Genomic DNA, 27,303 nt, shown 5'->3' with positions numbered 1-27,303 from the left:
AGGAGGCGGCGTGTGGCGGCCGGGGCCGGGCCTGCTGCCCGGGGGTGCCCGCGGCCGGCCGGGGGGCGGGCGAGCAGCCATCTTGGAGGGTGCTGTGAGGGAAGCGTGCGGCCGGAGCAGCTGCTGCCCGGCTCCTGGCGCCGGGGCTGTCGGCGGCTCCGCGCCGCTCTCCCGGCAGGCGGCTCGCCCCGGCTCCGCGCTCGGCGGGAGATGGCCGTGGCCGGGAGGGGCTCTGGCCCTCCGCAGGGTCCCGGAGCTTTCTGTGCCCGGCCAGGAGCAGCCGCGTGGCGGCTGTGCGGAAGGGGGCGACGGGGTGGACAGTGATACAGGTTGAAAGGCTGCAGGGCTGCACGTATATTGCTATGACTTAACTCCTCCGTTTTGCCAAAGTGAAACATAAATGAGATGGTAAAATTATGGTTTCATTTACCACGGCTGTCGCTGAAAAGGGGTGTCCTGCTGCCCCGCTCCGTGCACTGCCGGGTCCCCATCCCGCCGGCTCCACAGGCCCGAGCTGCACGAGCCCGGGGCTGCTCCCACCTGCAGCCGCTCAGCAGAAGGGTCGTGCTTGGCTGCTGCTTTTTTTTTCCCCTTTCTTTTTCTTCAGAAGAAGGTCAGGTCCCAGATCCAGCCTGTGAGTCAGCCACACCAGCGCTTTGGTGGCCACAGAGGAAGGGGTGTCAGGCGAGCAAGAGCGGGCTACTGCAGGTAAGGAGGGGCAGGAGCTCTTCCTCCAGCAGCAGCTTGGAGTGGTGGCGGTGGAGGAGGCCTTTGCTGGAGGGAGACCCCTCACCCTGGCGGGTCAGGGGTGCTGGTTACCTACATCCTCTCCATCGACAAGCGCACGCTGCTCCTTTGAGTTGCTCTGCCCGCTCCTCTGTAACAACAGCTGTGAGCAGTAGGTCTTTACGAGATGTCTTCTCCCCACGCTGCTGTTTCTGGAGGTACAGAGTGTTCTCTAGAAGAAAGCGTGAAGCCACCAGAGGTTCAGTTTTCACTTGCCTTCTTGGCATGTGGTTACTGCTCATCTGCTTTGCTGCCTTTGTTTGCTTCCAGGTGCTACGAGGTGCCTCGCTCATTTGGGAGGACAGTTCTGTTCATAAGTGTGAACTAACGTATTCTGACATGACTCTGGGAATCTTTTTGACTTTCTAATTATTTAGATCCCTCTCAAAAACAAAATTAATGAACTGCTCACAGCTGTTAAGCAAAGCATGGAATGGGAAGTTACTGCTGTATGGATCAAAGCGTCATTTGAAATCTTTTTCCATTATGGAGAGTTTAGTTTGGGAATTTTCTAAGAAATTACACAATGAAACAGCATCAAATAACAAAAATTCTGGACAAGGGACAGGATGGGACCTGTTGGTGTCAATTTCAACCATTCTTGCTGTTCGTTCTTGTATTCCACACTCCTATTCATAATCTTTGAATGCCACAGTTTCTCTCAAGTCTTGATTTTTCTCTATTACTCCTACAAAAAATAAAAAGGAAATAAACTTTTATATTTAAAATAAAACCAATTAAAACTGATGGAGGAAGAACTGCAACGGTGATAGTAGTACTTTGCATTGTATACTTTCTTATGTGTGGTGTGAATAGGGTAATTTGAAAAGACACTGAGTTAATGAAGAGAGTTGTTATAAATTCAGTTTATTTACATTTAAAGCAATAATGATAAGTAGCTTTGATTAGGGGAGGCAGTCTTGGAAAAGGCTCAAACCCTCAGTGAAATTTTACCCTGGCAAATATGATACAGCGTGGTATGTATGACCTTTACCTGCCCTCAAACGAGGGAGAAGAAATCCTTTGTGATTTTGTGGTTAATATGAAATTATCACAGGCTGCCAAGCACCCCCGTGCCTGGCACGTGGTGCTGCGCGGCGGGCTGGCTGCACGTGCTGGGAGGTAAAGTAGGTCTGGCGGGGGCCAGGGGAGGGGGGGGTAGCAGTGGTTTTCAGGACGCAGCAAAGTTCACAGATTCACAGATTGACAGATTCGACAGAGTTGGAAGGGACCTCTAGAGATCACCCAGTCCAACTCCCTGCCAAAGCAGGGTTGCCCAGAGCACATCACTCAGGAGCATCCAGGCGGGTCTTGAAAATCTCCCGAGAAGGGGACTCCACACCCTCCCTGGGCAGCCTCTTCCAGGGCTCTGTCACCCTCACTGGAAAGAAGTTCTTCCTCATTTTTGAGTGGAACTTCCTTTGTTCCAGCTTGTGCCCATTGCCTCTCGTCCTATTGCTGGAAATCACTGAAAAGAGTCCGGTTCCATCATCCTTCAACCCACCCTTTAGGAACTTGTAAACATAGATAAGGTCTCCCCTTAGTCTTGTCTTCTCGAAGCTAAAGAGCCCCAGCTCTTTGAGCCTTTTCTCGTAAGGGAGATGCTCTAATCCCTTAATCATCTTTTTTGCCCTACGCTGGACTCTCTCCAGTAGTTCCCTGTCTCTCTTGAACTGGGGAGCCCAGAACTGGATGCAGGATTCCAGTTGTGGCCTCCCCAGTGCAGAGCAGAGGGGGAGAATGCCCTCCCTCCACCTCCTGGCCACACTTCTCCTTATGCAGCCCAGGATTCCATTGGCCTCTTGGCAACAAGGGCACATTGCTGGCTCATGGAGATCCTGCCCTCCACCAGGACTCCCAGATCCTTTTCCTCAGTAGTACTTCCCAGCAGATCCATCCCTAACCTATATTGGTGCCTGGGGTTCTTCCTCCCCAGGTGCAGGACCCTACACTTGCCCTTATTGAACCTCATTAGGTTCTTCTCTGCCCAGCTCTCCAGCCTGTCCAGGTCACGCTGGATGGCAGCACAGCCCTGTGGAGTGTCAGCCAGCCCTCCCAGTTTGGTATCATCAGCAAACTTGCTGAGAATACACTCTGTCCCCTCGTCCAGGTCATCGATGAATATGTTGAACAGGACTGGGTCAGGTGATGGCCCCTGGAGGACACGACTGGTTACATGCCTCCAACTCAACCCCGCTCCATTAATCACAACCCTCTGAGTTCCGTCACACAGCCAGGACTCAATCCACCTCACTGCCCCCTCGTCTAGCCCACACTTCTTTAATTTTCTAATGAGGATGTTGGGGGAGACAGTGTCAAAAGCCTTGCTGAAGTCAAGGTAGATGACATCTGCTACCCTCCCTTCATCTAGCCAACCAGTTACAACATCATGGAAGGCTATCAGATTTGGTCGAGCATGTTTTGCCCTTGGTAAATCCGTGTTGACCACTTCCAGTAACTTCTTTGTCTTCAATGTGTTTGGAGATGACATCCAGAACAAGTTGTTCCATTATTTTCCCAGGGACAGAGGTCAGACTAATTGGCCTGTAGTTCCCTGGGTCCTCCTTCTTGCCCTTTTTGTGGACTGGTGTGATATTTGCCTTCCTCCAGTGCTCAGGCACTTCTGCTGTTCTCAATGACCTCTCATAAATGACGGAGAGTGGTTCAGCGATAACATCTGCCAGCTCTCTCAGCACTCGTGGGTGCATCCCATCAGGGCCCACAGACTTATGGATGTCTAGTTTGGCCAAGTGGTCTCTAACCCAATCCTCCCCAACAGAGGGAAAGTCTTCATCTCTCCAGACCATCCCCCTTGTCTCCAGGGTCTGGGATTCATGAGGGGCAGCTTTGGCAGTGCAGACCCAAGCAAAGAAGGCATTCAGCAGCTCCACCTTCTCTGTGTCTTCCACCACCAAGGCACTCACCTCATTCATCAGTGGGCCTACATTTTCCCTAGCCTGCCTTTTTTTATTGATACACTGAAAAAAACTCTTCTTGTTATCTTTAACTGTGGTGGCCAAGTTAAGTTCTGCTTGGGCTTTTGCCCTTCTAATTTTTCCCCTACATATCTTCACTACACCTTGATATTGCTCATGAGTAACCAATCCCTTTTTCCAGAGATTGTAGACTTTCCTTTTCTCCCTGAGGTCCAGCCAAAGCCCTCTTTTTAGCCAGACCGGTCTTCTTCCCCTTTTGCTCGTTTTTTGGGACCTGGGGATGGCCTTCTCCTGCGCTTTTGGGAGTTCCTCCTTGAAGTACAACCAGCCTTCCTGGGCACCTTTTCCCTTCAGGACTGTCTCCCAGGGGACACACTCCCCACCATGTTCCTAAGCAGGCCAAAATCTGCCTTTCGGAAGTCCAAGGTGGCAGTTCTGCTCGCTCCTTGTCTTGCTTCTGCAAGAATTGAAAACTCTATGATCTTGTGATCACTCTGCCCAAGATGACCTTGAACCTTTACATCTCCCCCAAGACCTTCTCTGTTAACAAGCAGCAGGCCCAGTAGGGCGCTTTCCCTGGTTGGCTCGCTCACCAGCTGTGTTAGGAAGTTGTCTTCCACACACTGTAGGAACCTCTGGGACTGTTCTCTCTCTGCTGTGTTATATTTCCAGCACATGTCTGGGAAGTTGAAGGGCGAGTGATTGCGAGAGCTCTGCCAGTTGCTGATAGAATATTTCATCAACTTCTACATCCTGGTTTGGAGGTCTGTAGTAAACTCCGACCATGTTGTCTGTCTTGTTGGCCTTCCCCTTGAGTCTGACCCGTAAACACTCTACACTGTCATTCCCATTATTAACTTCTAGGCATTCGAATCTGTCTTTAACATAGAGGGCCACCCCACCACCTCTCCTTCCTTGTCTATCCCTTCTGAAAAGTTGGTAGCCATTGATTGCAGCACTCCAATTGTGTGGGTCATCCCACCATGTTTCTGTGATGGCAACTATATCGTCGTTTTCCTGTAGTACAATGGCCTCCAGCTCCTCCTGTTTGTTGCCCATACTGTGTGCATTTGTGTAGATGCACTTGAGCTGGGCTCCCAGTTTCATCCCCATCCTTGTTTATTTTGCCCCAGGTTCGTTACCATTGGGTCTGGTTTTATCCCCTTCCCCCTCCACATCTAGTTTAAAGCCCCGTGCAAGAGTTTTGCTAAGTTGTTTCTGTTAACTTGTTTAGTTGCTGCATGGGGACAGTTTCGTGATGTGAAGGTGCCCGAGTGCTCCAGGCAGGGTGGCAGAACAGGAAGGCACAGGGGAGGCAGAGAAGGGGAAATGGCCTTTTGCGTTTCCACTGGGATTTACAGCACAACTTCAGTGGCCGTGGAGGCAGGAGTGGGTTGAACCTTGGCACAGGCAGTTGCTGTATTCAATATTTTCCAAACCACTAAGTGTTTTTTAGCATTTCTTCTAATCTGTGCAATCCACTTGGGCTCTGCTCTGCCTGCAGCCCTGCGTGCGTGCAGAGGGATGGCTCTGCTGGGGGTAACCCTGATGTGCTCGGGGTGCAGCCGGGACAGGGCTGCTCCGGGGACCTTCCAGCTGGGTTTTATTTCCCTGAGATGAGAGGGTGAAAGAGCAGGGACCGAACGTGTGGGTCAGGTTGTTCGTCAGCACTGGTTGTACAGAGGGGGAAGCCGTGGAGAACATGTACCTTATCTTTTGCCCAGTAAATTGCAAAAATTAATCACGTTGTGAAGGTAATCTCCAAAATTTGCTTTTCATGGTTTTAAAACCCTGGGGGATAGTAGCTCTTTGGTATAGTATCCAAGGTCTCTGTGCTAATTGCTACTGAGTTATTTAGCTTCCAACATAAAAATTATTTTACAAATTTTCATCAAACTTCTTTTTTTGAAGGCTGCAATTGAAATAATAAACTTGCTTTGTGAATTTGGCAATAAACAGTACTGCATGTAAATATATTTAGGTGTACAGTCTTGTCCTGATTTTTTTTTTGTTCATTATATAAATGTTCTAAATTAAAACAGGTTAGATTGAATCACGCTGTTTACTGACCTAGTAGACAAGACTTGATCATTTAAAGTGTCTTTAAAATCATGGTGCACATGTCTGATTGATACATTAGCTTCTGCAGTCAGTATGGTACAAGTAAATGATGTAGAAATGTGCCACGTGCATAAAAAAGTCTGTTTGTATCTTGAAGCTTAAAGCTAAATCCCTTGTTTATGAAATCTTTCCATATATGAATTTTGTCTTTTACTTGGGAGATGGCAACACGAGTTTAGAACGCCTGTGGGTGGAATATATAACAATTAATATTCTCTGATAGCCTAAATGATAAGCTCCCCAAAAAGTACATAAAGCTATGAACACCTTTTTTTGACAGGCTTTGAAGACTGCTGAGGAACACACGATTTGACTCATTTAAGCATTAAAATAGTAATACCCATGGAAGAGCCACAAGACTTACCCGAACAACCAGTAAGTACATTTAAAAAAACTGAAAATGAACATATAAACTAAATTGGTGATCTAACAAATTCAGAATACAGTTATTTTAATTAATAATGAAAAATAAGGCTTATACTTAGTGTATTTATCTAGAGGTGAAAAACCATTTTGCTGTTAGTGAAATTTGTTGTACATTTAATATAATCATACAGGCAATAGTAATACAAGGAATCTGTGCTTAAAGTCTATAATGTTTGTATGTAAAATTATACCTAATAATAACTTGTTATGCTCAGAAAACCAGACCATTTCAAGCCTGTTCTAGAGAAATTAAAATTCACTATTTTAATGAAAGAATCAGCATGCTTGTTATTACAGTGTTTATCATCCTTAATTATTCTTGTGCTTAAGATCTGGAAAAGGTCCCATGATCCATCATCTCCACAGGTGGAAAGCTTTTATTTTTTGAATTCCTAATTTAGCAGTGTGTTCGAGTACAGAAGCATGTCTTAAGATAAAAATTACTGTCCAAACATCTTAGATATTTGCAAGTCTGTCTGTATTATCAGTAACTGATAATGGCATGTCACAGAAGTTTTGGGCAGAGCAGTTATTAATACAGTATGATATGAAGTTAAATTTGTATATCTAAAACATAATAGCATGGGAATTAAGCAAAAAAGTTTGTATTAATGATACAGTCCCAAATTTAACCTGATGCAAACTCAAAAAGAAATTGCCAAGTTACTCTGAGAGTGAAGTTTATTTTAATTTTGGAGACCTTTCCAAATGCACACAAAAATAGAGTAGGAGGCTGAGGGCAATTTGGTAATGTTCCCATTGAAAAGATTTTGATGTTTTTTTAATGTGAGAATTTTATGTTCTTAGTTAACTAGTTAGAAAATACATTTTCATGTCATTTATGCAATTTTACGACTGAGAAACAGAGTAAATTCACCGTTGTTCAAAATATTGCTTGACACAACATGCAAATTGTCCCCGAGTCAATATACACACAACGTGAAAAAGAGAATTAAATCTGTGTATTGAAAAAGGAAATTTCTGTAATTACATCCCTATGTAATGAAAACTGTCTTTATAAAACTTAACTCTTCAGGGCATGGGAGACAGGGTACAGCTAATTTTCAGCATATGAAGCATCCTCTATGAGCAGATTCTGCTGTAATTTTCAGCTAAAGATTTTCTTGGTAATTTCTTTGAAGTATTTTATGCCAGTTAGTCATTCTGAGCCAGAAAATTAGACTATATTGGTCACAACTAGTAAGTGAGGTGGTATTTCGAGTATAGCGACACATTTTGCATGAGGAAATGAAAAGAACAATCTTCTGGATTTTGTAGTGAGGCCATTCCCGAAACAAGTGAATTTTCCCAATTAAAAAAAAAAGAAAACTGAAGTCAGCCCTACACAATGCTGCCTGCCTAGGAGCCCGACACTGATACTGTACAAACTTACTTTCTTTGCCAAATGATTTTGCTTTTCTTAATCATGGGAAAATGATTAGTGTGTTACTTCAGAAAATAATGTTTATGGCAAACTGCTGATAAATGAATCCAAAAAGAAGCCTGTAGAGAAGTCCTCAGGCTTTGAGTTCAGTGCATTTTACTTAAAAAAATAAATAGATAAATAGTGTAATTTTCTTATATTGGTGTGGACTGATGGTAATAATTGTTCCAAATGTATACAGTGTGTCTTTTCTAAATGAAGGTAAGACTACTCACTTACCCTGGGTACTGCTGCCTGGCGTGTTAAACAGCCACGTCTTTTGTCCCCTTTTTTGAATGTTTATTCCCTCGTCAAGCCTGGATTAGAATGGAGAAGTTTCTGTGCACACGGCAGTGCTAGAGAACAGAAACAGACATGGGAAATAAGAGAGCAAAGGGAAGTTTGGGGGAAAATGATCAAAAGTGACCCCCGACCTCATAATGAAAAATTTTATTTTTATAATAAATTATTAATCTGGATTAGTTCTTAGAAGTAATCCTATATAGTAGTCTCTCACTTGTTGAATGCTTTTTGGATGCAAGTAGTTGATTTTTATAATACTTTATGTAGCCCTTAATGCTAGAAAATGACAAAAATCTCCTTTTTCATGAGGGATGGTGAACTTGCATTAGACTCATTGCAGACACCCACTGGGTTCTGTTGGGAATGACTTCTCATGTGGGACAGCCAGGGTGAGTCGGTTGGTGGTAGGGAGAGCAGGGTGATGGAAAGGGCTCCAGAAAGACCCAGCACTGCCAAAAGGGTAGAGAAGAAAATTATGGTTGTGTGTTTGAGCTGCAGATTTTTCTTAATTGAAATTGGCAAAGGGTTTGCAATCTGGTTCTGCGTTCTGCCATGTGTGTGACGGTCCTCCCTTCACAACAGGCTTCAGGGGCTTTGGCAGCCTTTGCTCCAGCACGACATCGCCTGGCTCGGGGGTTGGCTGAGCACGGGGCTGCCTCTGGTTCTGCTCGGGCTGGGAAATGGGTCCATGAAGATCGGCCTGAGAGTTGGATTCAACTCCTAGAGTAACTCTTATGTTGATGTCAGGAGGAAAACTGTGTTTCTGCTTTGATTCAGACTGTAAATACAACTGAACTCCAATGTTGGTAGATCTAGGGCAGAAACAGAGTTTTCCAGCACAAAGAGCAATTTGGATTTTCAGTTATAAAAGTTTGTCATTTGGGAACAGGGATCAGCTAGAATTGTGTCACTTGCCCTCTCCCCCCCTTTTTCTATTAAAAAAATAATCAATATAACCCCCAAACTTCTAATGAAATAAAAAGATGGGAGTAGGAGCAAAGATGTGCCTTACGATACATGTCACTTATTGCAGTGCAGCAGAAGAGCTTAGTGAGATGATGTCAGAAGTTGCTAAAGCTGAAACTCGAATCATCAAGGCAGACCACATCTTTTCCCTTGTTTTCATTTCTTTTCTTTCTTTTTTTTTTTCATTTTTTTCCGTATTTTTTTAAAAAAGTGAATTCACTTCTGCATGAAAAGTCGTCAAGCTGTGATACTGTCACTTGAGAGGGGCCAAAAAATCCCCCCTCAGCATCTCTCCAGAGGTTTTTAGAGGGGAGTGTGTGTTGAGAGGATGAGTTTCAGCAGCCGCTGCTGTGGCTGGTGCAGGAGATGCTGCCCCGGGTGGTGCAGGGCTCAGCCCATCACAGCAGCGCTCCCTGTGCCCCGAGCATCATCCCTGTGGTATCATCACTAGGTGCTGCTGCTGCATTAAATATGTTTTATGACATGCAGCAGAAGAGAGAGAAAATGCTTTCCAAGCCCATGAATGACTATGTTTGAAACTGTTCCCTCCCCCTTAAATTTGTAGTGTAAATTGCAGGGATTAGTGGTGGGTAGAGAATAGGGTTTGTGATCCCCAAAATTTCAGGAGTTTGTAAATGTTATTGCTTAGCATTAAGACATTAGGGAGAAATTATTTTAAAAGCCTGCAGAGATGGGGACTAGCCAGTTGAGGCAGGTATATGCTAGACTGAAATTTGAAATAGCTGTTTTGCTTGACTTGGGCTGTGTACTTGCACTGCATATCCCATGTTCCAGAGCCCTTTAAAGAAAGTGTGAAACCCTCTCCAGATATTTATTGATTTTTTAAAGATGAAATTAACTATTGATGTGTAAAGGAAAACTCATTAAAAATATTGTTCTCTGTGTACTACCAGGGGCATGTTTCTGGCAGAGGAGGAAGATCCCCCATCAGAGGCCGACAAGGCACAATGCCTTGTGGTGTAGATACTCCTCACAATAGAAGCTCCAGTCCAGGCACCGAGCGGGGCAGAGCAGTGCCTTGAGCCCTAACTGTCGAGAGGTGCTTTAGGATCAGCTGTTCTATTCTGGTTGTGATGAAAACAGGAATAAAACTGATGTGTTCTTGCAAAACCTCACTTCTTTTTTTGGGGGAAGGGTTGTTGTTTGGGGTTTTTTTGATAAGTGACCTGATTTCTCTGTCCACCTCCCATATTAAGAAAACACCAAACAACAAACTACTGAATGGAAGAAGCTGGATCTTATCAAGTACCTGACTGAAAACAGCAGCATTCCTCCTGTGAAATCTAAAATTCAAGCTGCCAACTCTTAAGTTAATTTTTATTTTTATCCTCAATGTAATTTTGGTCTGAGGCGGTTTGCTGCTACTTTTTCTGATGTGATTCACTTTTTTCTATCTCCTTTCCTTAAGAGCCCTGTGGGCAGCGTGACACCCTAGGCTGTCTGGCACGGTGTTGGTGGCTGAGGTCCCTGCCGAGGAGCGGGTGGCAGCGTCCCAGAGGGGAGCTGGAGCAGCTGCTGTGGGACAGAGGATGCCAAAAGGAGCTGAAGGGCACCGTGGGTGGGCAGCAGCCATGCTCTGATAGCTGTGTGCTCCAAGGAGCTGGAGGAACACTAGTCTGCTTTCCCTGTAGTTAACATTGTCTTTAGGTGGGGAAGACTGATACAGCTCCTTTGGGACTGGACCTTGTGGTAATGGGGGCCAGAAGGAGCGTGTATTTTCAGCCAGGCAAAACGGCTCTGGAAAAGCCTGTGAAGCTGTGGGGCTGAAGACCACAACAGGAGTTCCTGGCAATGCCAGTGTCCCCAGCTCTTTGCTCAGGTTGAAGAATCGAATGCCAGATTTGAAGCTGTTTTATATCCAAGCCATTGTTCTACCATAGTATTTTGTCATTTCCTTTGCCTTTTGGTATGTGTGTGATGAGCACTAATGAAGTTTGTAGTGTTCTGCTGTGAATTGCTGCTGGCAAGAGTAATAGAAAGGTGAAAGCAGACTGAGCTCTAAAATACTGTAACTTCATCAGGGAGAGAAGATTGTCCTTTAAGCTTTCTCCTTTCCATCCTTACTGTTTGATTAGTCCTTTCCCCTTGCTGTTGCCTTGAGCCTTTATCCTTTTGTACCTTTGCCTCCAATCTCCTCGTACCCATCAGGAATTCACCTGTGTTTTATTATTTTATCATATATCATTTTAAGTTTTGAGCACTTTTTCACCTCTCATACTTAAATTGCATTTTCCTGGTGTTTTATTTATACTCACCCAAGAGAGACAAACTTGAATATCACAGTGAGGCATTTATGCCAGTGGCTTTCATATGTGGCAGCAGCCTGTCCTTGAGTGTGGTACCTGCACCAGGGGCTGCCATCCCTGCAACCCAGTGTACCCAGCACGGACCTTCCCAGACCCCTTCACAGAAGACAAGTGCCAGGACCGGGATGATCCATGAGAGCAGAGCTGGGTACCAAAGCAGGGTGTTTGGCATCTAAAGATGTTCCAGGGACATGAAGGACTGTAAAACTTTCTGCTCGAGGGAGGAGGTGGGGGAAGGAAAAGCCAGTATATCGCAGGAACATCTTGTCAAAAGTCTACAGGCTACAGACTGTGACCCTGTCATCCTGCCCAGGAGTTCACAGCAGTATTCGTAGCCTGCGTGCAGAAAACCGAATTGGTGTTCAAGCCAGTGCTTTCTGTTGTGCAAGACCCCATCCACGAACTGGATCCAGCTGACCACCTACAAAACCAGAATAAATGCTGTATTTTTTTTTCACTCAGAAATGAAAATTGGAACTCCTAATTTATTACAGAAAAAAATACTCAACTTCCTATTTTATGTCATATTTAAATATGGGGAGGGGGAAGCAAAGGACCCAAGTTTATGGCAGTTGTGCTGGATCTATGCAAAACAGGATTTTCTTAAAATGTGTGGCTGTTCTATTCAATTTCCATTAAATTGTCCTTATCAGACATTTGTAGCTGTATATCCCTTCATATGTTAATTAAATAACATGGCAATTTTGCTAACATGTTCTGCTTTAGCACTTGTTTTCTAATTAGGAAAAAGCTTGTTTGGAGATGAAGAACCCTTGGTTGCACTGGTTAGCTCTGGAGTTTGATGCAAGGCTTTCTGTGTTTAAACACTAATGCCAACTCAAAAGTAACCAGTGGGGATGTGCCCATGGAGGCCTGTGAGCACAGGCTCTGTCAAGGACGGCTCTGAACGTTTTTGTCTTTGCAGGTAAAAAAAGCCAAGATGCAGGAATCCAGAGAACAAAGCTTGAGGTACGTAATTTTGAATTTGATTTTAGTGTGGAACAGTTATTAATGTTCTTCTATCATTATAAGCTTCCATTTTAGAAGCTTGCATATTATTTTATTTTTCAGGAAGATGGGGTAAATACAAGTCACTTTTGCATTTGATAGAATTTAGAGATTAAGTTCCAAATAAAAAAAAAAAAATTACTGGCCCTTTGGTATTAAGCTTTATAAAAGTGGCTACAAAGAGGCTTAATTGCTTCATCAAACATCTGTTTTTTGATGGAATCTCATGAAACTCACATACTGCACATAACATGCATTATTCTGGTGAGACTCAGAATATTTTGATATCCGTGCTATGATTCTCAGCAAAACTTTGTGGGTAACTGCTTTAGGAAGATAAACCCACTCAAGTTGATAGCCTTTTCTATGTAAAACTGTTGTACTATTTTTAGCCTCAGTAGATGCTTTCTGATATATGATGGAATTAATTACTCGCTATTATTACATTTAGGGAGCACAGCTATATTAGGGTTTATTCTGGTCCTGTGAAAAGTAGCAAATATGATCAAGAGAGATTTCTTTTTGGAGTCTCTGACATCCCAGTGTGAGTGAGGAGCAAACACTGTGCTGTTCGTGCAGGAGTGGATGTGATACACTGAAGCCCTGAATGGGGACATTAGTACATATTTTTTTAAAAATCGAAGAGAATACTTTAACAGGAAACAGTGAGCAAACAGTGTGTGAAATCCATTTTATGTTTGAAAGTTAGAAATGGGAACTAATCACTGCAAGCCCCCTTCCTCGCTGTTATGAGGGGAGATGAACCATGTCCTAGGAGGGTTTTTTCTCTGTTGGTGACAAAGGGGCTGAGGGCAGCACAGGCAGGTCTGAACATGCCCGGTGAGTGTGTCAATTTTTCTGCTTCAGGGCAATCACAGCTTTTCCTACAGGCACCAGTAGCCTCACAATTTGAGTGTAAACATCCTTATATAGTCTTTAAAAATAGAATGGAAGGGAGAGATAAAATTGCATTTCTCACCTGCTTAAATATTCTGGTTCCATTTTGATAAAACTATATATGATTCTTAGTTTGACCTGTGGGATAGTTTAAAATAATTTATTAGACCTGTTTCTCCTTGGCCAACATGATTTTCAGCTGATGTCAATCCTCTGGCTGTATGTGTTTTAGCTGAATTGTGGAGGTGGGGAAGGGAAGAGTGATCCCCAGTGAGGGTCCTCTCTTGGGAGCATTAAGTATCCGTAAGAGTCTTAACCCTTTTGTGAATACGATGTGCTCTGCTGAGTTAGTGAGAGCTGAAAAGTTGTAAGTGATGGAAGATAAGGGCCCTTGGGATGGAGGTGTCCCCAGAGCCACAGGTGGGTGTGCTGAGAGCAGTGGTGAGAGAGAGCGAGCAGAAGCATGGCCTGGTGTGGTATGGTCAGAAACATTATTTTATCTATTGCGTTTTCCACAGGAAGGGTTCCCAACGAGCAGCTCTCAGAGTGCTTGCAGACTGCATGCCATTTGACAGCCGCAGATCGGTATCTGCGCCACAGAATCGCAGCATTTTTTCCACCAAGAATAGTAGTACACAAATACCCTGACTCTACGTAGAAACATGCTATTTTCTTGTAAAACTCACATTTTATTATGGAAGTCAGTTCAGTTACTAGTACTATGGAAGATTTCCAAGGATTTTGTTTATAAAGGTTTTCAGGGGGAAAAACGCTGGTGATGCATTTTGGTTACACTTCGCTCCCTCTCAGCAGCCAAAGGCAGGCAAATCAGTTGCCTGATAACCAAACCCATGGCACTCACCAGCCAACTGCCCCCTTACCTAGTCCCAGGAAACTTGCACCACCTTGTTGATTGCCTCGTTGGCTTTAGTTTTATTGCTGCTAGTTCTGCAACACAGTTTTTCATGAAGTTTTGAGGTATCTGCATGTTATTCTGATATCCCCAGGCTGCAGTTTTACGTGGCAGCTTATTGCTGCTGCAAGGGGCAGTTCTGCTTGTGGCTCTAATGTGCACCAAATATGGTGCTTGCTGCATCCCTCCATGAGCTGAGTCTGTTCAGTATCCTAGCAAAAATAACTGCCTGTTTTTTGTGCTGGATGAGCAAATCAAACTCTGCTGGAGAGGCTAAGGGGTGGCTGAGCTGAGGCAGGGGAGCAGGAGGCTGTGCCCAGGCGAGGGGAAAGAAGTTGGTCCTTTCCACTGCAGCTGAGCTGCTGGGTCTGCTGAGCTGTCAGTGAATCTACAGTCTTATCTTGAGAGACCAGTTGGCGAGTAAATGTGCTGGACGTGATGACAGTTTAATGTCTAATTAGAGCTGCAGATATCTCTCTTGGGATCTCTGTGAAGTATCAAAGAGTGCAGAGCTAGTTTCTGTTAAGCAAGGTGCCTGAGGACTGGAAGAAAGCCGATATCACTCCAGTCTTTGAAAAGGGCAAGGAGGACCCAGGACGCTACAAGCCGGTCAGCCCCACCTCCGTCCCTGGAAAGATGATAGAACAGCTCGTTCTTGGCATCATCTCAAAGCATATGGAGGAAAAGAAAGCTATCTGAAGCAGTCAACACAGATTCACCAAGGGGAAATCATGTCTGACCAATCTGATAGTCTTGTACTGGATGAGAGTAGGGTGGTGGATGTGTCTACCTTGACTTCAGCAAGGCTTTTGACACAGTCTCCCATAGGTGAGCTTTGGAAGTGTGGGTTAGATGAATGGACAGTGAGATGGATTGAAAACTGACAGAGCTCAGATGAATAGTGGCACAGAATCCAGTTGGAGGTCTGTAACTAGTGGTGTTCCCCAGGGGTCAGTACTGGGCCCAGTCCTCTTCAATATATTCATCAATGACCTGGAGGAAGGGATGGAATGTACTCTCAGCAAGTTTCCTGATGATACAAAACTGGGAGGGGTGGCTGATGATACCAAACTGGGAGGGGTGGCTGACACACCAGAAGGCTGTGCCGCCATACAGCAAGGCCTGGACAGGCTGGAGGGTTGGGCAGAGAGGAACCTGGTGAAATTCAACAAGGGCAAGTGTAGGGTGCTGCACCTGGGGAGGAATAACCCCCTGCACCAGGACAGGTTGGGGGCTGACCTGCTGGGAAGCAGCTGTGCAGAATAGGACCTGGGAGTCCTGGTGGACAACAGGATGCCCATGAGCCAGCAATGGGCCCTTGTGGCCAAGAAGGCCAATGGCATCCTGGGGGGCATCAGGAAGAGTGTGACTAGCAGGTTGAGGGAGGTTATCCTGCCCCTCTACTCTGTCCTGATGAGGCCCCATTTAGAGTACTGTGTCCAGTTCTGGGCTCCCCAGTTCAAGAATGGCAGGGACCTGCTGGAGAGGGTCCAGCAGAGGGCTACAAAGATGATGAGGGGCCTGGAGCATCTCTTTTAGGAGAAAAGGCTGAGGGACTTGGGTCTTTTTAGTCTAGAGAAGAGAAGACTGAGGGAGGATCTGATCAATGCTTATAAATACTGAAAGGATGGGTGTCAGGAGGATGGGGCCAGTCTTTTTTCAGTGGTGCCCAGTGAGAGGACAAGAGGTAGTGGGCACAAAGTTGAACATAAGAAGTTCCATCTAAACATGAGGAGGAATGTCTTTCCTGTGAGGGTGGCAGAGCCCTGGAAGAGGCTGCCCAGGGAGGGGGTGGAGTCTCCTTCTCTGGAGACATTCAAACCCCCCCTGGACACGTTCCTGTGCAACTGCTCTGGCACAGGGTTGGACTGGGTGATCTCCAGAGGTCCCTTCCAACCCTGTATCATTCTGTCATTCTGTGAAGAGTCAATTTGCCTCAGTTAGGAAGGCTGAACCCAGGGGCTGGGGTGCCCAAGGATGTTAATTTAAGAACTGATAATGCTAATGATTATTCTTTGTTTGTCCTGGCAGTCATGTGAGCAACACAGAAGTCAGTGATCAGAAACCTGAATCCTCAAGCCTTGGTTCAAACCTTCCCATGTCCAGTGAGAGTAAGTATCTTGTGGAGTTCTGCTCTCTCTGTCTTTCCTCTTCCACTGGTCTCATTACTTTGCTTCATCAAGCATGAGCTTTGTCTTCTCCTTGTAGTACTTTACCTGTCTTCAATACCAGTTGTAGGGTGAATGTTTGCTGTGGTGCTTATAAAGCGTTAATGCCCAATGGTAACCAAATAGCTCTTTCTAACAAATATTTTTGTGTCCCTGTCCCCAGCTTGCTGCTGGGTACTGCTATGTCTAATCCACTTTATACGTGATTCTTCTTGAGGGAAGGGATTGAGCTGGTTGGGTCTTTTGTAGTAATATACCATGCACTTAATCTGAGACCCTGAACTGTAGTGAATGTCTGCAGAAATTCTTTATGAGGGGAGGGGGAAACCAGGGCAGAAAATAAAACATTGTATAGGAAATGAGAGGTGGAACGTGTCCTTTCTTTTGGAAAAGGAGGGCTGGAGGTTATTACAAAAGTAGGGTTCCTCTGTAGAATACCATTGACTGCCCGTACTTATTTATAAGTGTAAATCAGCTCGACTTGATTGAAAATATGTAATACATAACTTTCCATTCATTGCTAATTGATTGCATCTTTACTATTTTAATCAATTTGCTGTGATGTTGCAGGAGTTACCAGTTCAGCCAATTACAAATTTCAGAAGTTGCATGCAATAATATTGTAGGTTGTTTTTTTCTTTTTCACACCATTACCTGATTCTTCATGTCCTATTTTAAAAATAAGAATTCTAGAAATAGTGACATTCTTTTTATAAAAAAAGGCATTTTTGCAGGAGGGATGTAAAGATATCTGATGTGTTCAATGAAAGCCTTTAGATCCAGAAGTTCCCAGTCTGCGTTTCCTGTTGTATCCTTGTGCTACACGGGCTTTACACCGTGAGTACAGGCACACACTGAGGACCAGAGGGTGGTGATTCATGGAGGCTTCATGTGGCTGATGGTTTGTATTTCTCAGCCGCTTACACTCAGACTACATTAAGAGGAAGTTATTTAGGTAGCAGATGCAAATGCTAGGGTTGCCTGTGCAAACTAGCTTGCTCCCCTTAGTGGATATGACTGATATGAGAGCTGACTACATGAGGGTACAAGAGCAGTAACATCGTAGGACTGTTCCAGATAGGGAGAGCCTGACTTGTTGAAGCACATCACTGGCATCTGGAGCAAATTCCCAAGTAGGAAGTGATAGGACAGGAGATGGCCTCAAGTTGTGCCAAGGGAGGTTTAGTATGGATATTAGGAAAATTTCTTCACCAAATGGATTATCAAGCATTGGAAGAGGATGCCCAGGGCCATGGTGGAGTCGCGATCCCTGCAGATGTCAGTGGTGGACATGGCAGTGTTGGGTTAATGATTGGACTCGATGATCTTAAAGGTCTTTTCCAACCTAAATGATTCTATGATTCTGTTCTGTTATTCCTTGAAGATGATGGTAGCAGCTGGTAAAGAGAAAGAGCACTGTTACAAAGGTAGAGATAGTATTGACTGAATCATCTCCCTGCTGTGAACTGTCAAGAAAAACATATTTGTGCTGTTTTAACAGTGCATCTTTTCAGAATTTGCTTTGAAACATATTTAAAGTACTAAAAAAACTTTGTAAATCCTGTCTTGGTTAAAGTGTTTGCATGCTGGTATTGAATTGTCATTGTTCATGGGGTTTTGAAATTGCCTGTGTAATTATACAAACTATTTTTTTTTCAGTTATGACATGCACTGATTATATCCCAAGGTCATCAAATGATTATACCTCACAAATGTATTCTGCAAAGTAAGTTGAGCAATTGTTACTAAATTCTGTAACTCTTATTTCTTTCTGAAGTTATATTTTTGCCACTTTGTGCACTTCTGTAATGCTGTAAATCACACTTCCATATCTGCTGGCAACAAATACTCATTGCTGTGAACACTGAAGCTGATAGAAGTCACCCTTTGGCTTCAGTGGCTGTTGTCTTTTGATCATAAGGATAAATGAGCCACTTCAAGTAATTGAAAACACAATAACCTTGTTGAGTAATGCCCCCAATATGTGAGGAATAAACAAACTGGGTATAAATGAATATAAGGGGAATATGGGATTTTCAGGTCATTCACCACCTTTGGGGATCTTAAGAGTTCTTCCCATGGTAGCATAGAAGGCCTTAGTTCCCCACACCTGCTTGTGTGTAGTCTCTTTTTGTGTTCCAGTAGTTTTGACATGTACTACAATATTGTATTAGCTTTAGGATTTGGTGTTGTGCGGTATGATAAGTGAAACTAATTGCTTGTGCCTGTTGGAATGGGGAGTTTGTTCTTCCCCTCTTACCCCTGCTCTGCCAGTCCTGGAATAAGCACTGGTGTTCTGGTACCACAGGGTAGAGTTTCCCTGGTGTCCGGGCAAGAAACAGGCAGGACATAGAAAACCAGAGCCTGTTGTATTGGGAAACACAAGCAGGTGTTACACTAAGAGCACGTGTCAGTGTGTATTGTTTCTTCTTCCTAAAGCAATTTTTTTATGTGTCTTCGGGTTCAGAGGCTGAAAAATGCATAATGTAAATTGTTCTTTTTTACTTTTGTTCTTTCTTTTTAATAAGGCCATATGCACATATCCTTTCTGTACCTGTATCGGAAACAATGAGCCCTTACCCTGGTCAGACTCAGTACCAAGCACTACAGCAGTCTCAGCCCTACACCATCTACCCCCAGACCACCCAAACCTATGGACTACCTCCTTTCGGTAAGACTTCTCAGTGCCTGCAATTGTCTTATGTCTCATTAAAAAGCCAGTGTTAAGCTTAACCAGGTGTGTTGGAAAGAAGAGTTTGTTGGAGAGCACATGCCTAACTTAAATTGTAGATCGGTACCTACAGTACAGATGGGACTTCATATTATAAAATGTTATTTCTTACAAAGCTGTTTTCCTGTCCATTAATTTGGATGTCTCCTCATGAAACTTGCCAGGCGGTTCTTAGTTTGGGATCATACTTTTCTCCAGTTGTGCAGTTTCCTTGGCAGTGAAATCACACAAGACCCCATACTACAGCATCTCTGCTGAAGGTATTTTTCCTTTTCTTTTTGCTGTCCAGGATTAAGATGTTTTTGCTACCTTATCTTTCAACAAATTTAGATTTTATGCTAAAATGTCTCCAAGCTTACTAGGCAAGTGAGTTTGCTTAAGTTGCTCTAATACTTGAGCCCTCTATTAGCCATACCAGCGTTTGCAAATGATTGAGGGGTGTAAAAGTCCTGTCGCAGCCGAGCAGCTACAGCTGGATGACAGGGTGTGAGCCATTCACCCTGTGCTTCCTTTGTAGTGCAGGGAGGGAGGCCACACACTCCGGTGCTGATCTGTTTTAGAAGATAATAGCCATCTTTCCATCGTGTATAAAGGGAGTTGAGGATGAGGAGTGCAGACAGAAAAAAATCTAGCTCCTGGGTGGGTTAGCTAGTGAGAGGAGCTGCCTGGTCTTTCCTTGTGCTCTGCGTATGTGTCAGGCACTCGGGAGAAAACCCACAGGACTGACTACCCCCACATGTATGAAATTTTATAACTGATTATTAAAAATTAACATTTTAACTTCTCTTTTCGTTTTTGATGTTGCCCTGCTTGGTTTCATGTGTAAATATTGCATATTGTCGCCCGCTCTCAAAAGTGCATGTTGGCAAAGGCTATTCTGCAGCACTCACCTGTAAGGAGGGGACAGCATCGCCCCTCCATGCCGGTCCCTGGGGAGCTGTGTGTCCCCAGCATGTCCTTGGGGAGCTGTGTGTCCCCAGTGTGTGCTACCCGCCAGCAGCGCAGCTGGGAGATGGACATCAAAGGTCTGCCTCAGGGGGTTGTCGTGCTGTGTAGTGGAATGAACAGAGCCTCTAGCAGATTTATCTTTAGTGCTAAACTCTTCATATCTTGAAATGTAAAGGGGTTACTTTTTCCTTAGCTGAAGAACTAGGTGTCTGAACAAAACCAACTTTTGTTGGCTTTTGTTGTCCTTCCCTGACGGAGCAAGGACTTTGTTACGGTTTGAGAAACCCACAACAATTTATTGTCTTTTAGACAATTATTTTGTCACCTGATTACCCCTCCCCACGTAGGATGGGGAATCAGAAATACAAGGAAACATGAGGGCTGAAATATGAATAGATTTAATAGGATAAGACTAACCAATTAACATTAATAATACTGAAGAACCAGGATTGATCCCAATACCAATATAAAATACCCAAGGACTGTCCCCCACCCATTCCCCCAGCAGGGAGCTGTGCACCCCTACCCAGTGTGGGACCCTGTGAGTGCTGCGGCTTTGGGAGGAAGGGACGGGTTCCGGGCTCAGGCACCGGGGCAAGGAGTTCTCAGGATGGCAGCCATCAAGGAAGAGAGAGAGAACTCTTTCTAATTTCTGTTGGATGGTAAAAATAACCTGTTCATGGTATGAAATAACCCCATTGGCAGGTTGGGTCAAGTGCCTGGGTCTTGCTCCACCTCATCCCTGCACCTGGCAAGACTCAAAAATACTGAGACCTTGAATCCCACATAGCCCAGCTGTCTGTAAAGTAAATATTTTCATGAATTCAGACACTAGAGTCTTCTAAAAGTGCAGTTTTCCCAAGCATTAGTGCTATGTCGCTCAAACCAGGACAGATTTTTATATAAATTGCAAAACAATTGATTTTTCATGGTGTTTTTTAAAGGTAGTGTAGAAAGGATGATACAACTAGGTTCAGTTTTACTAGACGTAAGTTACATTACTAATACTGTTTAAATAGGGCACAAATTGCTACCTTTATGAGAACAGTCAACATGTAAAATGAATCTACATTTCTTTCTTTTTTTTTTTAATATATATATATATATATACACCTGGGATTAATGGAAAAGGGTTTTCTTGTGGTTGAGGGATCCTTAGGAAGAAAGCAATGGTTTTGTAGTAACTGGGGTGCAAGGGTTTGATCAAACAGCGTCTCCCAAATCTGCTTTACCCTGCATTAATGCTGAGATAGGTTGTTCTGACTGATCACTTGAACTGCCATAAAGTGGGAGCTTTGCAGGGGGTAAGCACTGGGCTGTTTTATTAGCAATCTGAGGCTCTCCAGGAGAGCAGGGCCATTTGGGAGGCTGGTGGGGCATTTCTAGCTCAGCCCCTGCTGGTAGGGTTCAAACAGGACCGTGTTGCAGAGCTGGGTAAAGCAGCCAGCCCTCCCCACCACCTGGCACCATGAGGGTCTCAGGTCTCACATCCTGGGCGTCTTTAGTTTGGAGAAGAGGAGGCTGAGGGGAGACCTCGTTGCCCTCTACAGCTCCCTGAAAGGAGGGTGTAGAGAGTTGGGGGTTGTCCTCTTCTCCCAAGTCAATAATGGCAGGACCAGATGAAATGGTCTGAAGTTGGGGCAGGGGAGGTTTAGATTAGATATTGGGAAGAATTACTTTACTGAGAGGGTGGTCAGGCCCAGGAACAGCCTGCCCAGGGAGGTGGTGGAGTTGCCATCCCTGGAGGTATTTAATAAACGCGTAGACATGGCACTTCAGGGCATGCTCTAGTGCCCGAGATTGTTGGTTTGTGTCTGTCTGTGGGTGGGTGTGGTGTATAGGGTGGTTTGGGTTTTTTTTTTTTGGTTTGGGGTTTTTTGGGGTTTTTTTGTGGTTGGACTCAATGATCTCAAAGGTCCCTTCCAACCATGAAGATTCTGTGATTCTGTGATTTCTAGTGAGTGAGGACCTTGTTGACTCTGTGACATGTCCTGCTCCGCCAGTTGTGTTTTCTGAGCTGCCTTCGTTCCTCCAGGAGAGCTTTTACATGAAAAGCTGAACGGGTGCGGAGCAGCCTGTTGCTGTGTCCATCCCAAGCCTCCAGTTGCCAGTGCAGTTTGGCTGCTAAATCCCTAAACTCTCTGCTCCTGCTCTTTTTGTCCCCTTGTAGTTTTGGGTGTTGTCATAATGGTCTGTTATGTACAAACCATGCCTGACCCCGTGTTAAGGTTGCTGGAACGTAATTCTCTTCCCCGGGTGCCTGCACTTGACGGTCAGTGCCTTGTTGCACTGTTTTTTTCTGTACCTGACTGGTGGTTGGTGATTTCCTTTACTACCTTATTTGGTGTTTATTGATGGTTTGTTGAGGACAGTGCACTGAGGCTACTTCGTATATTCTTAAGTATTTTGCTCTGCCGCCTTTTTTTTTTTTTGTGTGTAAATACGTGGAATGCTCCCTTGAAGTGTTAAAGTGTTAGACCAAGATCTTTGAAGAGGTGGTTTAGACTTGTAAATTCTTTTGGAGGAGGGAGGATGTAGGGAGTTTTGTTAGTGTTTTGTGTTTGTGTGATGTTTTGGCAGTGTAGTGGTGGCTGTATTGGGGGTGGTGTTTGGGTTTTTTTTAATCCACAGGTTCTGGAATTCCGTATTTGGCTGTTTCACTGTTATAATATCAATTAACAGTAGAAATTCTTCTGAAGACCTAGTCAGGAGATCAGCATTTTCTATTGACTTCACAGGAACTTTGTTAAACACCGTCTGCAATGTGATCAGTTACTGAAATGTCTTGGTATGGATTTTGAGGTTTGTTATTAAACACCTGCATTTTTATTCTGAATTCAAGTGTTAGGAAGATGTTAAAAGTTGTATTTCCAGTAATGGAAATCATACTGGAGTGGTACCTGCTCGATCGTAGTGAGAAGATGGACCTTGCTGCCTTATCGAAGCTGCCTCACAGAACGAGGGGGAAGGACGGGCGCCACCAGGCTGAGAGTGTGCCCTGCCCAGCGGGAAGCAGAATATGTCTGTACTGGGAGATGACAGAAACAGCCATGGAAAGCAGGGGCTGAAAGTGCCTTAGGGCAGGACCCTACCCCTCTCCTTCGCTGGCATCCAACCAGCCCTGCCAGTCCCTCTGAGCAGGCTGTCTGACCTACAGCAGTCAGAGCTGGTTTCTGTTTCATTGTCACAGCTCTTTGGCACTTCTGTGTGCCCTGTGGCCTCTCATCATGTTGCTCTCTGCTCCTTGTCCATCTGTCTTGCACTGTGAGGAGCTGTTGGTTACCATCCGCTCTAAAAACTACTCACCTACTTGAAGATTATGGCACTCCCTTTCCAGACAAAACAAATGCAACTACTCCTGCACTCCTTAGAGTATCCGTTTCCCATACATTTTAGTCTGAAGTTTCTGCAGTATATCTACAATCTCTCTTAAATCAGTCTTTCCCTTTTGTTTGCTAATTATCTTGAGGTTTGAAACAGTAACGAAGATACAACTTGAGAGTCAAAGAATCAAAACCCTGTTGTGGCTGTGAGTGACTTAATTTGACTCATAGGTGGCAGGTTTAGATCAGGTATGTAACTAAATCAGAGCCATTGCAGAATTTAATTCTGACAAAGCCACAGCATGGATTGAGCTCTTGGAGCTGCTCTGGAGTTTCCCATGTCTTCTGGGTAGGAGATTTGGAGCTCGGAGCTGGTGGCTCGTCATGTGGGTGAACAGCTGCAGGTGGCTTTCACAGCCTTGGTACTGGTTGGGGGGGCTTAAGAAGAGGGTGGTCTTTCTGCTGGCCCTGAACTTTGTGTCTAGTTCCAAACGTGTCCTTTGTCCCTCTGTTTTGCACACTCCTGCTCTTTTTTAAGTAGATCGTCTCAACTGATTCCTGCTTTCTAACCAGTGCCAGGGAGAAATGCCTTTGACTTTAGCTGTAGGTCTGGAAACACTTAAACAAAAGGCTGAAGAGCCCTGAAGAACCGGGCCTGAACTAAGCTCCTTCCATTGGATGCTGTTTTCACCCCATCTGTGCAGACTAGACCTAGAAACCAGACTGCTTATGTGCACCTTCTGCAGATGAATGACAGCCACTTTGCTCTCTCTGTGCTTTGCCCAGTGGTGTTACAAATGCTTTCCACAATGGCAGGAAATTTAGAAGAAACATTTACATTTTTTTTCCCCCCTTCATTTTTAAGCTCTATATTCACTGTGTTCAGTCTATGAAAATTACTGACTTGTGGCTTGTTTTAAAATATTCATGCAAAATCCCGGTGAAGTAGTGGGAGTGTTGACCTTGACCTTAATAGATACCAATGTCAGCCTCGCTGTGTAATAGCTGAGGTCATTTGCGGCGCTGTGCAACTCTCCCAAACAGCAGAGGCATTAGCTGTTCCTTTATGCTGACCTGGCGGTGAATTTTACTGTGACACTAATAGATTTTTAGTTGAAAGCTTTGGAAATTACTCTTGTTGGTGCTTTTAATTTTCTCTTTTTCAGCTGGTTTTGTCAGCAGCTCTAATCCGTTCACAGCCTGACAGTCAGCACTTACTATTGCAGAATTAAACATCTTCCATGTATGATTTGTTACTTGCTTTTGTGATGAGCAAAAATCTTAATATGAGGTAGCAGTATGCTGTTTGGTCCCAGCATATTTGTTTGTAACTGGTCCAATTTATCTGATTCAGGTGCACTGTGGCCAGGTATGAAACCTGAAAGTGGTTTAATTCAGACTCCATCTACAAGTCAGCACAGTGTTCTTACCTGCACTACAGGGTTAACCACAAGCCAGCCCAGCCCAGCACATTATTCTTATTCCATTGAAGGTAACTTGGCATGGTTTTTATCTGCATCTCTCTCCACCTAATTGAGTCCAGATACCACAAATAGAGAGGCTTGCACGTTTGTTCTTGGTTTGTGCATGCTTCTTTATGCTTTGCCTCTTTTCTCTTTGTGTGTGTGTATGTGTTTGGTTTTGTATTTGCTACATACCTCTGTATGCACCAGGCTGGCTTGTTGGTGCCACGCTGATGGACTTAAGAGGGTGAGAAGCAAATGGGAAGGGGAGAGGAGCCTAAATGTTTTATTCTTGCATGCCTTTGCTGGGAATGCTCTTACAGCTCAAGCTCTTTGTTGGTGGTCTTTAGCTTGATGTCAGGAAATACTCTGACTGACATTGGATTTTTTTTGTTTTAATTATTTCTGGAGGTAGATGGCTCACATATTACACAGTTGGTAGATCTGCTGGAAAGTGAAATTCTCAGTATAGAACTAGCCTACAAATATTCCAGCTTCTGGAAGTGCCACATCTAAGAGGCCAAGTGCTGAATTTCACCAGCTTCCAAAGCAATTTTTTAGGTGTAAATGTGCCAGTTAGCTGAATAATGGAATATTGTTGTTTATGGCAAGTATATGCAAATTGATACTTTTTTGCTAGACAGGATTTTTGCCATTTATGTTTGGGTGATTAATTATGAAAATTTGTTTCTTTCTCTTTGCTTTCTAAAAAGCATTTCAGGAATTCTTAATCTTTCTTGTGTGATATTTTAATAGAATAATTTAGGGACTTCAGGAGATCTTTTGTTCAGCCTCTTGCTCACAGAGTTGACAGTGAATTCAGAACCAGGTTTCTCAGGGCTTTATCCAGTTGGGTCTCAAAAACCTCCAAGGATGGAGATTTCACCAATTCCGGTGCCTGACTATCATCATGGTGAAACTTTTTTAATATTGTCACCTTGGTGCATCTCCTCATTCATGTTGTGACTGTTTCTCTCCTTCTCCTGCTGTGCACCTGCAAAAAGAGCCTGGCTCTGTCTTCTTGATGACCACCATGCAGGTACCAGCAGGCTGCTCTCGGGTACCCCAGCCGTCTCTTCTCCAGGTTGGACAGTCCTGCTCCCCCGAGCTGCCCTGGCAGGGCACGTGCTGCAGCTCCCTGACTGTGTTGGTGGATCTTTGCCTGACCCACTGAATTTTATCAATATGTTTCTTCTCCTTGAGGCCCCAAACTGAATGTTGTATTCAGATGTGGTCTAATGAGTCCCAAGTAAAGGGGAATTGACTCTTAAAATTAGCAATAAGAGGGTTTTAGCATATCTGATAGCAACGCCAAATGGTATGTCATGCTTGCATCATTGTGACAGTAAATGGCCCAGCATAATATTTATAATTAATTTACTTTTCACCTTCTTAACATGAGCCATACACCACTGGAAATACTACTTTCCTTCAAACATAACGGTCCTCCAGGTACTCCCACTGGCAGAACGAATTATAGTCTTGTATAGCTCTAATTGGCAACTGTCAGAAATGATTTTGCATAAGGTGACCCCTGACATTTGCCAGTGATGTACCATGGGGAGCACGGGGCTCCCTGGAGACTGGGCAGGTGACAGAGCCACCTTCAGGCCTCGCTCTGCAGAAGGATTTTAAACCAGTTGATCTGCGTTCCTGTGAGAATGTGTGATTTGAGGAGAGCTTCCCTGTAGGCTGCTCTTCAAAAGTGTGAAAAAATCACTTGAATTGTGTAAATGCTATTGCTTTTTTGAAAAGCTTTTTGCAAACTGGCAGGAAATTCTTCCTTTTTCAGATTTGCTACATTTCCTCTTTGTCAAATTAGCAAGCAGCCCGCTGCGGGGTTGTTATGGTTTGAGAAAACCCATAACAATCTATTGTCATTTAGACAATTATTCTATCCCTGATGACCCCTTCCCACCCGGAAAGGGGAATCGGGGAACACAAAGAAACACAAGGGTTGAAATATGAATAGATTTAATAAACTAAGACTAAATAATTAACAATAATACTGAAGAACCAGTATTAATCCCGATACTGATATAAGATGTACAAGAATTATACTCAGCCAATTCTATCAGCAGGAAGCCGTGCACTCCCAGCAGGGACAGCATATGGTGGACACTGCGAGCTCAATGGCTTCAGGAGGAAGGGAAGGCCTCAGGGTTCCAGCACCGGGGCAAGGAGTTGTCTGGACAGCCACCATCAAGGGAGAGAGAGCTATGCAGCAAACTTTTCTAATTTATATTGAATGTGACGTTCATGGTATGGAATAATTCTTTTGGCCAGCCTGGGTCAAATGCCCAGGCCTTGCTCCTCCTTGTCCCTGCACTTGGCAAGGCTCGGAAACACTAAAATCTTGAATCCCACAGAGCCTGGCTGGCTATAAAGTAAATATTTTCACAAATTCCGACACTAGAGTCTTCTAAAAGTGCAATTTTCCCCAGTATTAGAAGAAAAGTTAGTCCTGTGTCTGTCAACCCAGGACAGGGGTGAGGTCAATGCTTGGAGGTGGTGGAGGGCAGGAGCTGGAAGGATGGACAAAGCTGCTTTGTTAGTAATCTCTT

General features: G+C 44.4%; 1 protein-coding gene across 2 annotated transcripts in view; it reads left to right on the top strand.

Moving 5' to 3' along the window:
• Positions 1-27,303, top strand: part of EYA3 (EYA transcriptional coactivator and phosphatase 3) — a 62,287-nt gene that overhangs the window by 14,792 nt on the left and 20,192 nt on the right. The window contains exons 2-7 of one of the 2 annotated variants that reach the window (XM_014949181.1): positions 6,124-6,218; positions 12,214-12,257; positions 16,138-16,217; positions 17,934-18,000; positions 18,803-18,945; positions 24,631-24,768. In XM_014949181.1, the coding sequence (XP_014804667.1) occupies positions 6,186-6,218; positions 12,214-12,257; positions 16,138-16,217; positions 17,934-18,000; positions 18,803-18,945; positions 24,631-24,768 (505 nt within the window). In that variant the 5' untranslated portion in view covers positions 6,124-6,185. The remainder of the gene's footprint in view (positions 1-6,123; positions 6,219-12,213; positions 12,258-16,137; positions 16,218-17,933; positions 18,001-18,802; positions 18,946-24,630; positions 24,769-27,303) is intronic. The other variant, XM_014949182.1, reaches the window with a different exon arrangement.

Source organism: Calidris pugnax, unplaced genomic scaffold (genome assembly GCF_001431845.1).
Source record: "Calidris pugnax isolate Ruff unplaced genomic scaffold, ASM143184v1 scaffold174, whole genome shotgun sequence".
NCBI classification, from domain to species: Eukaryota; Metazoa; Chordata; class Aves; order Charadriiformes; family Scolopacidae; genus Calidris; species Calidris pugnax.
The sequence above is the reverse complement of the archived record's forward strand: the minus strand, read 5'-3'. Positions and strand labels throughout refer to the sequence as shown.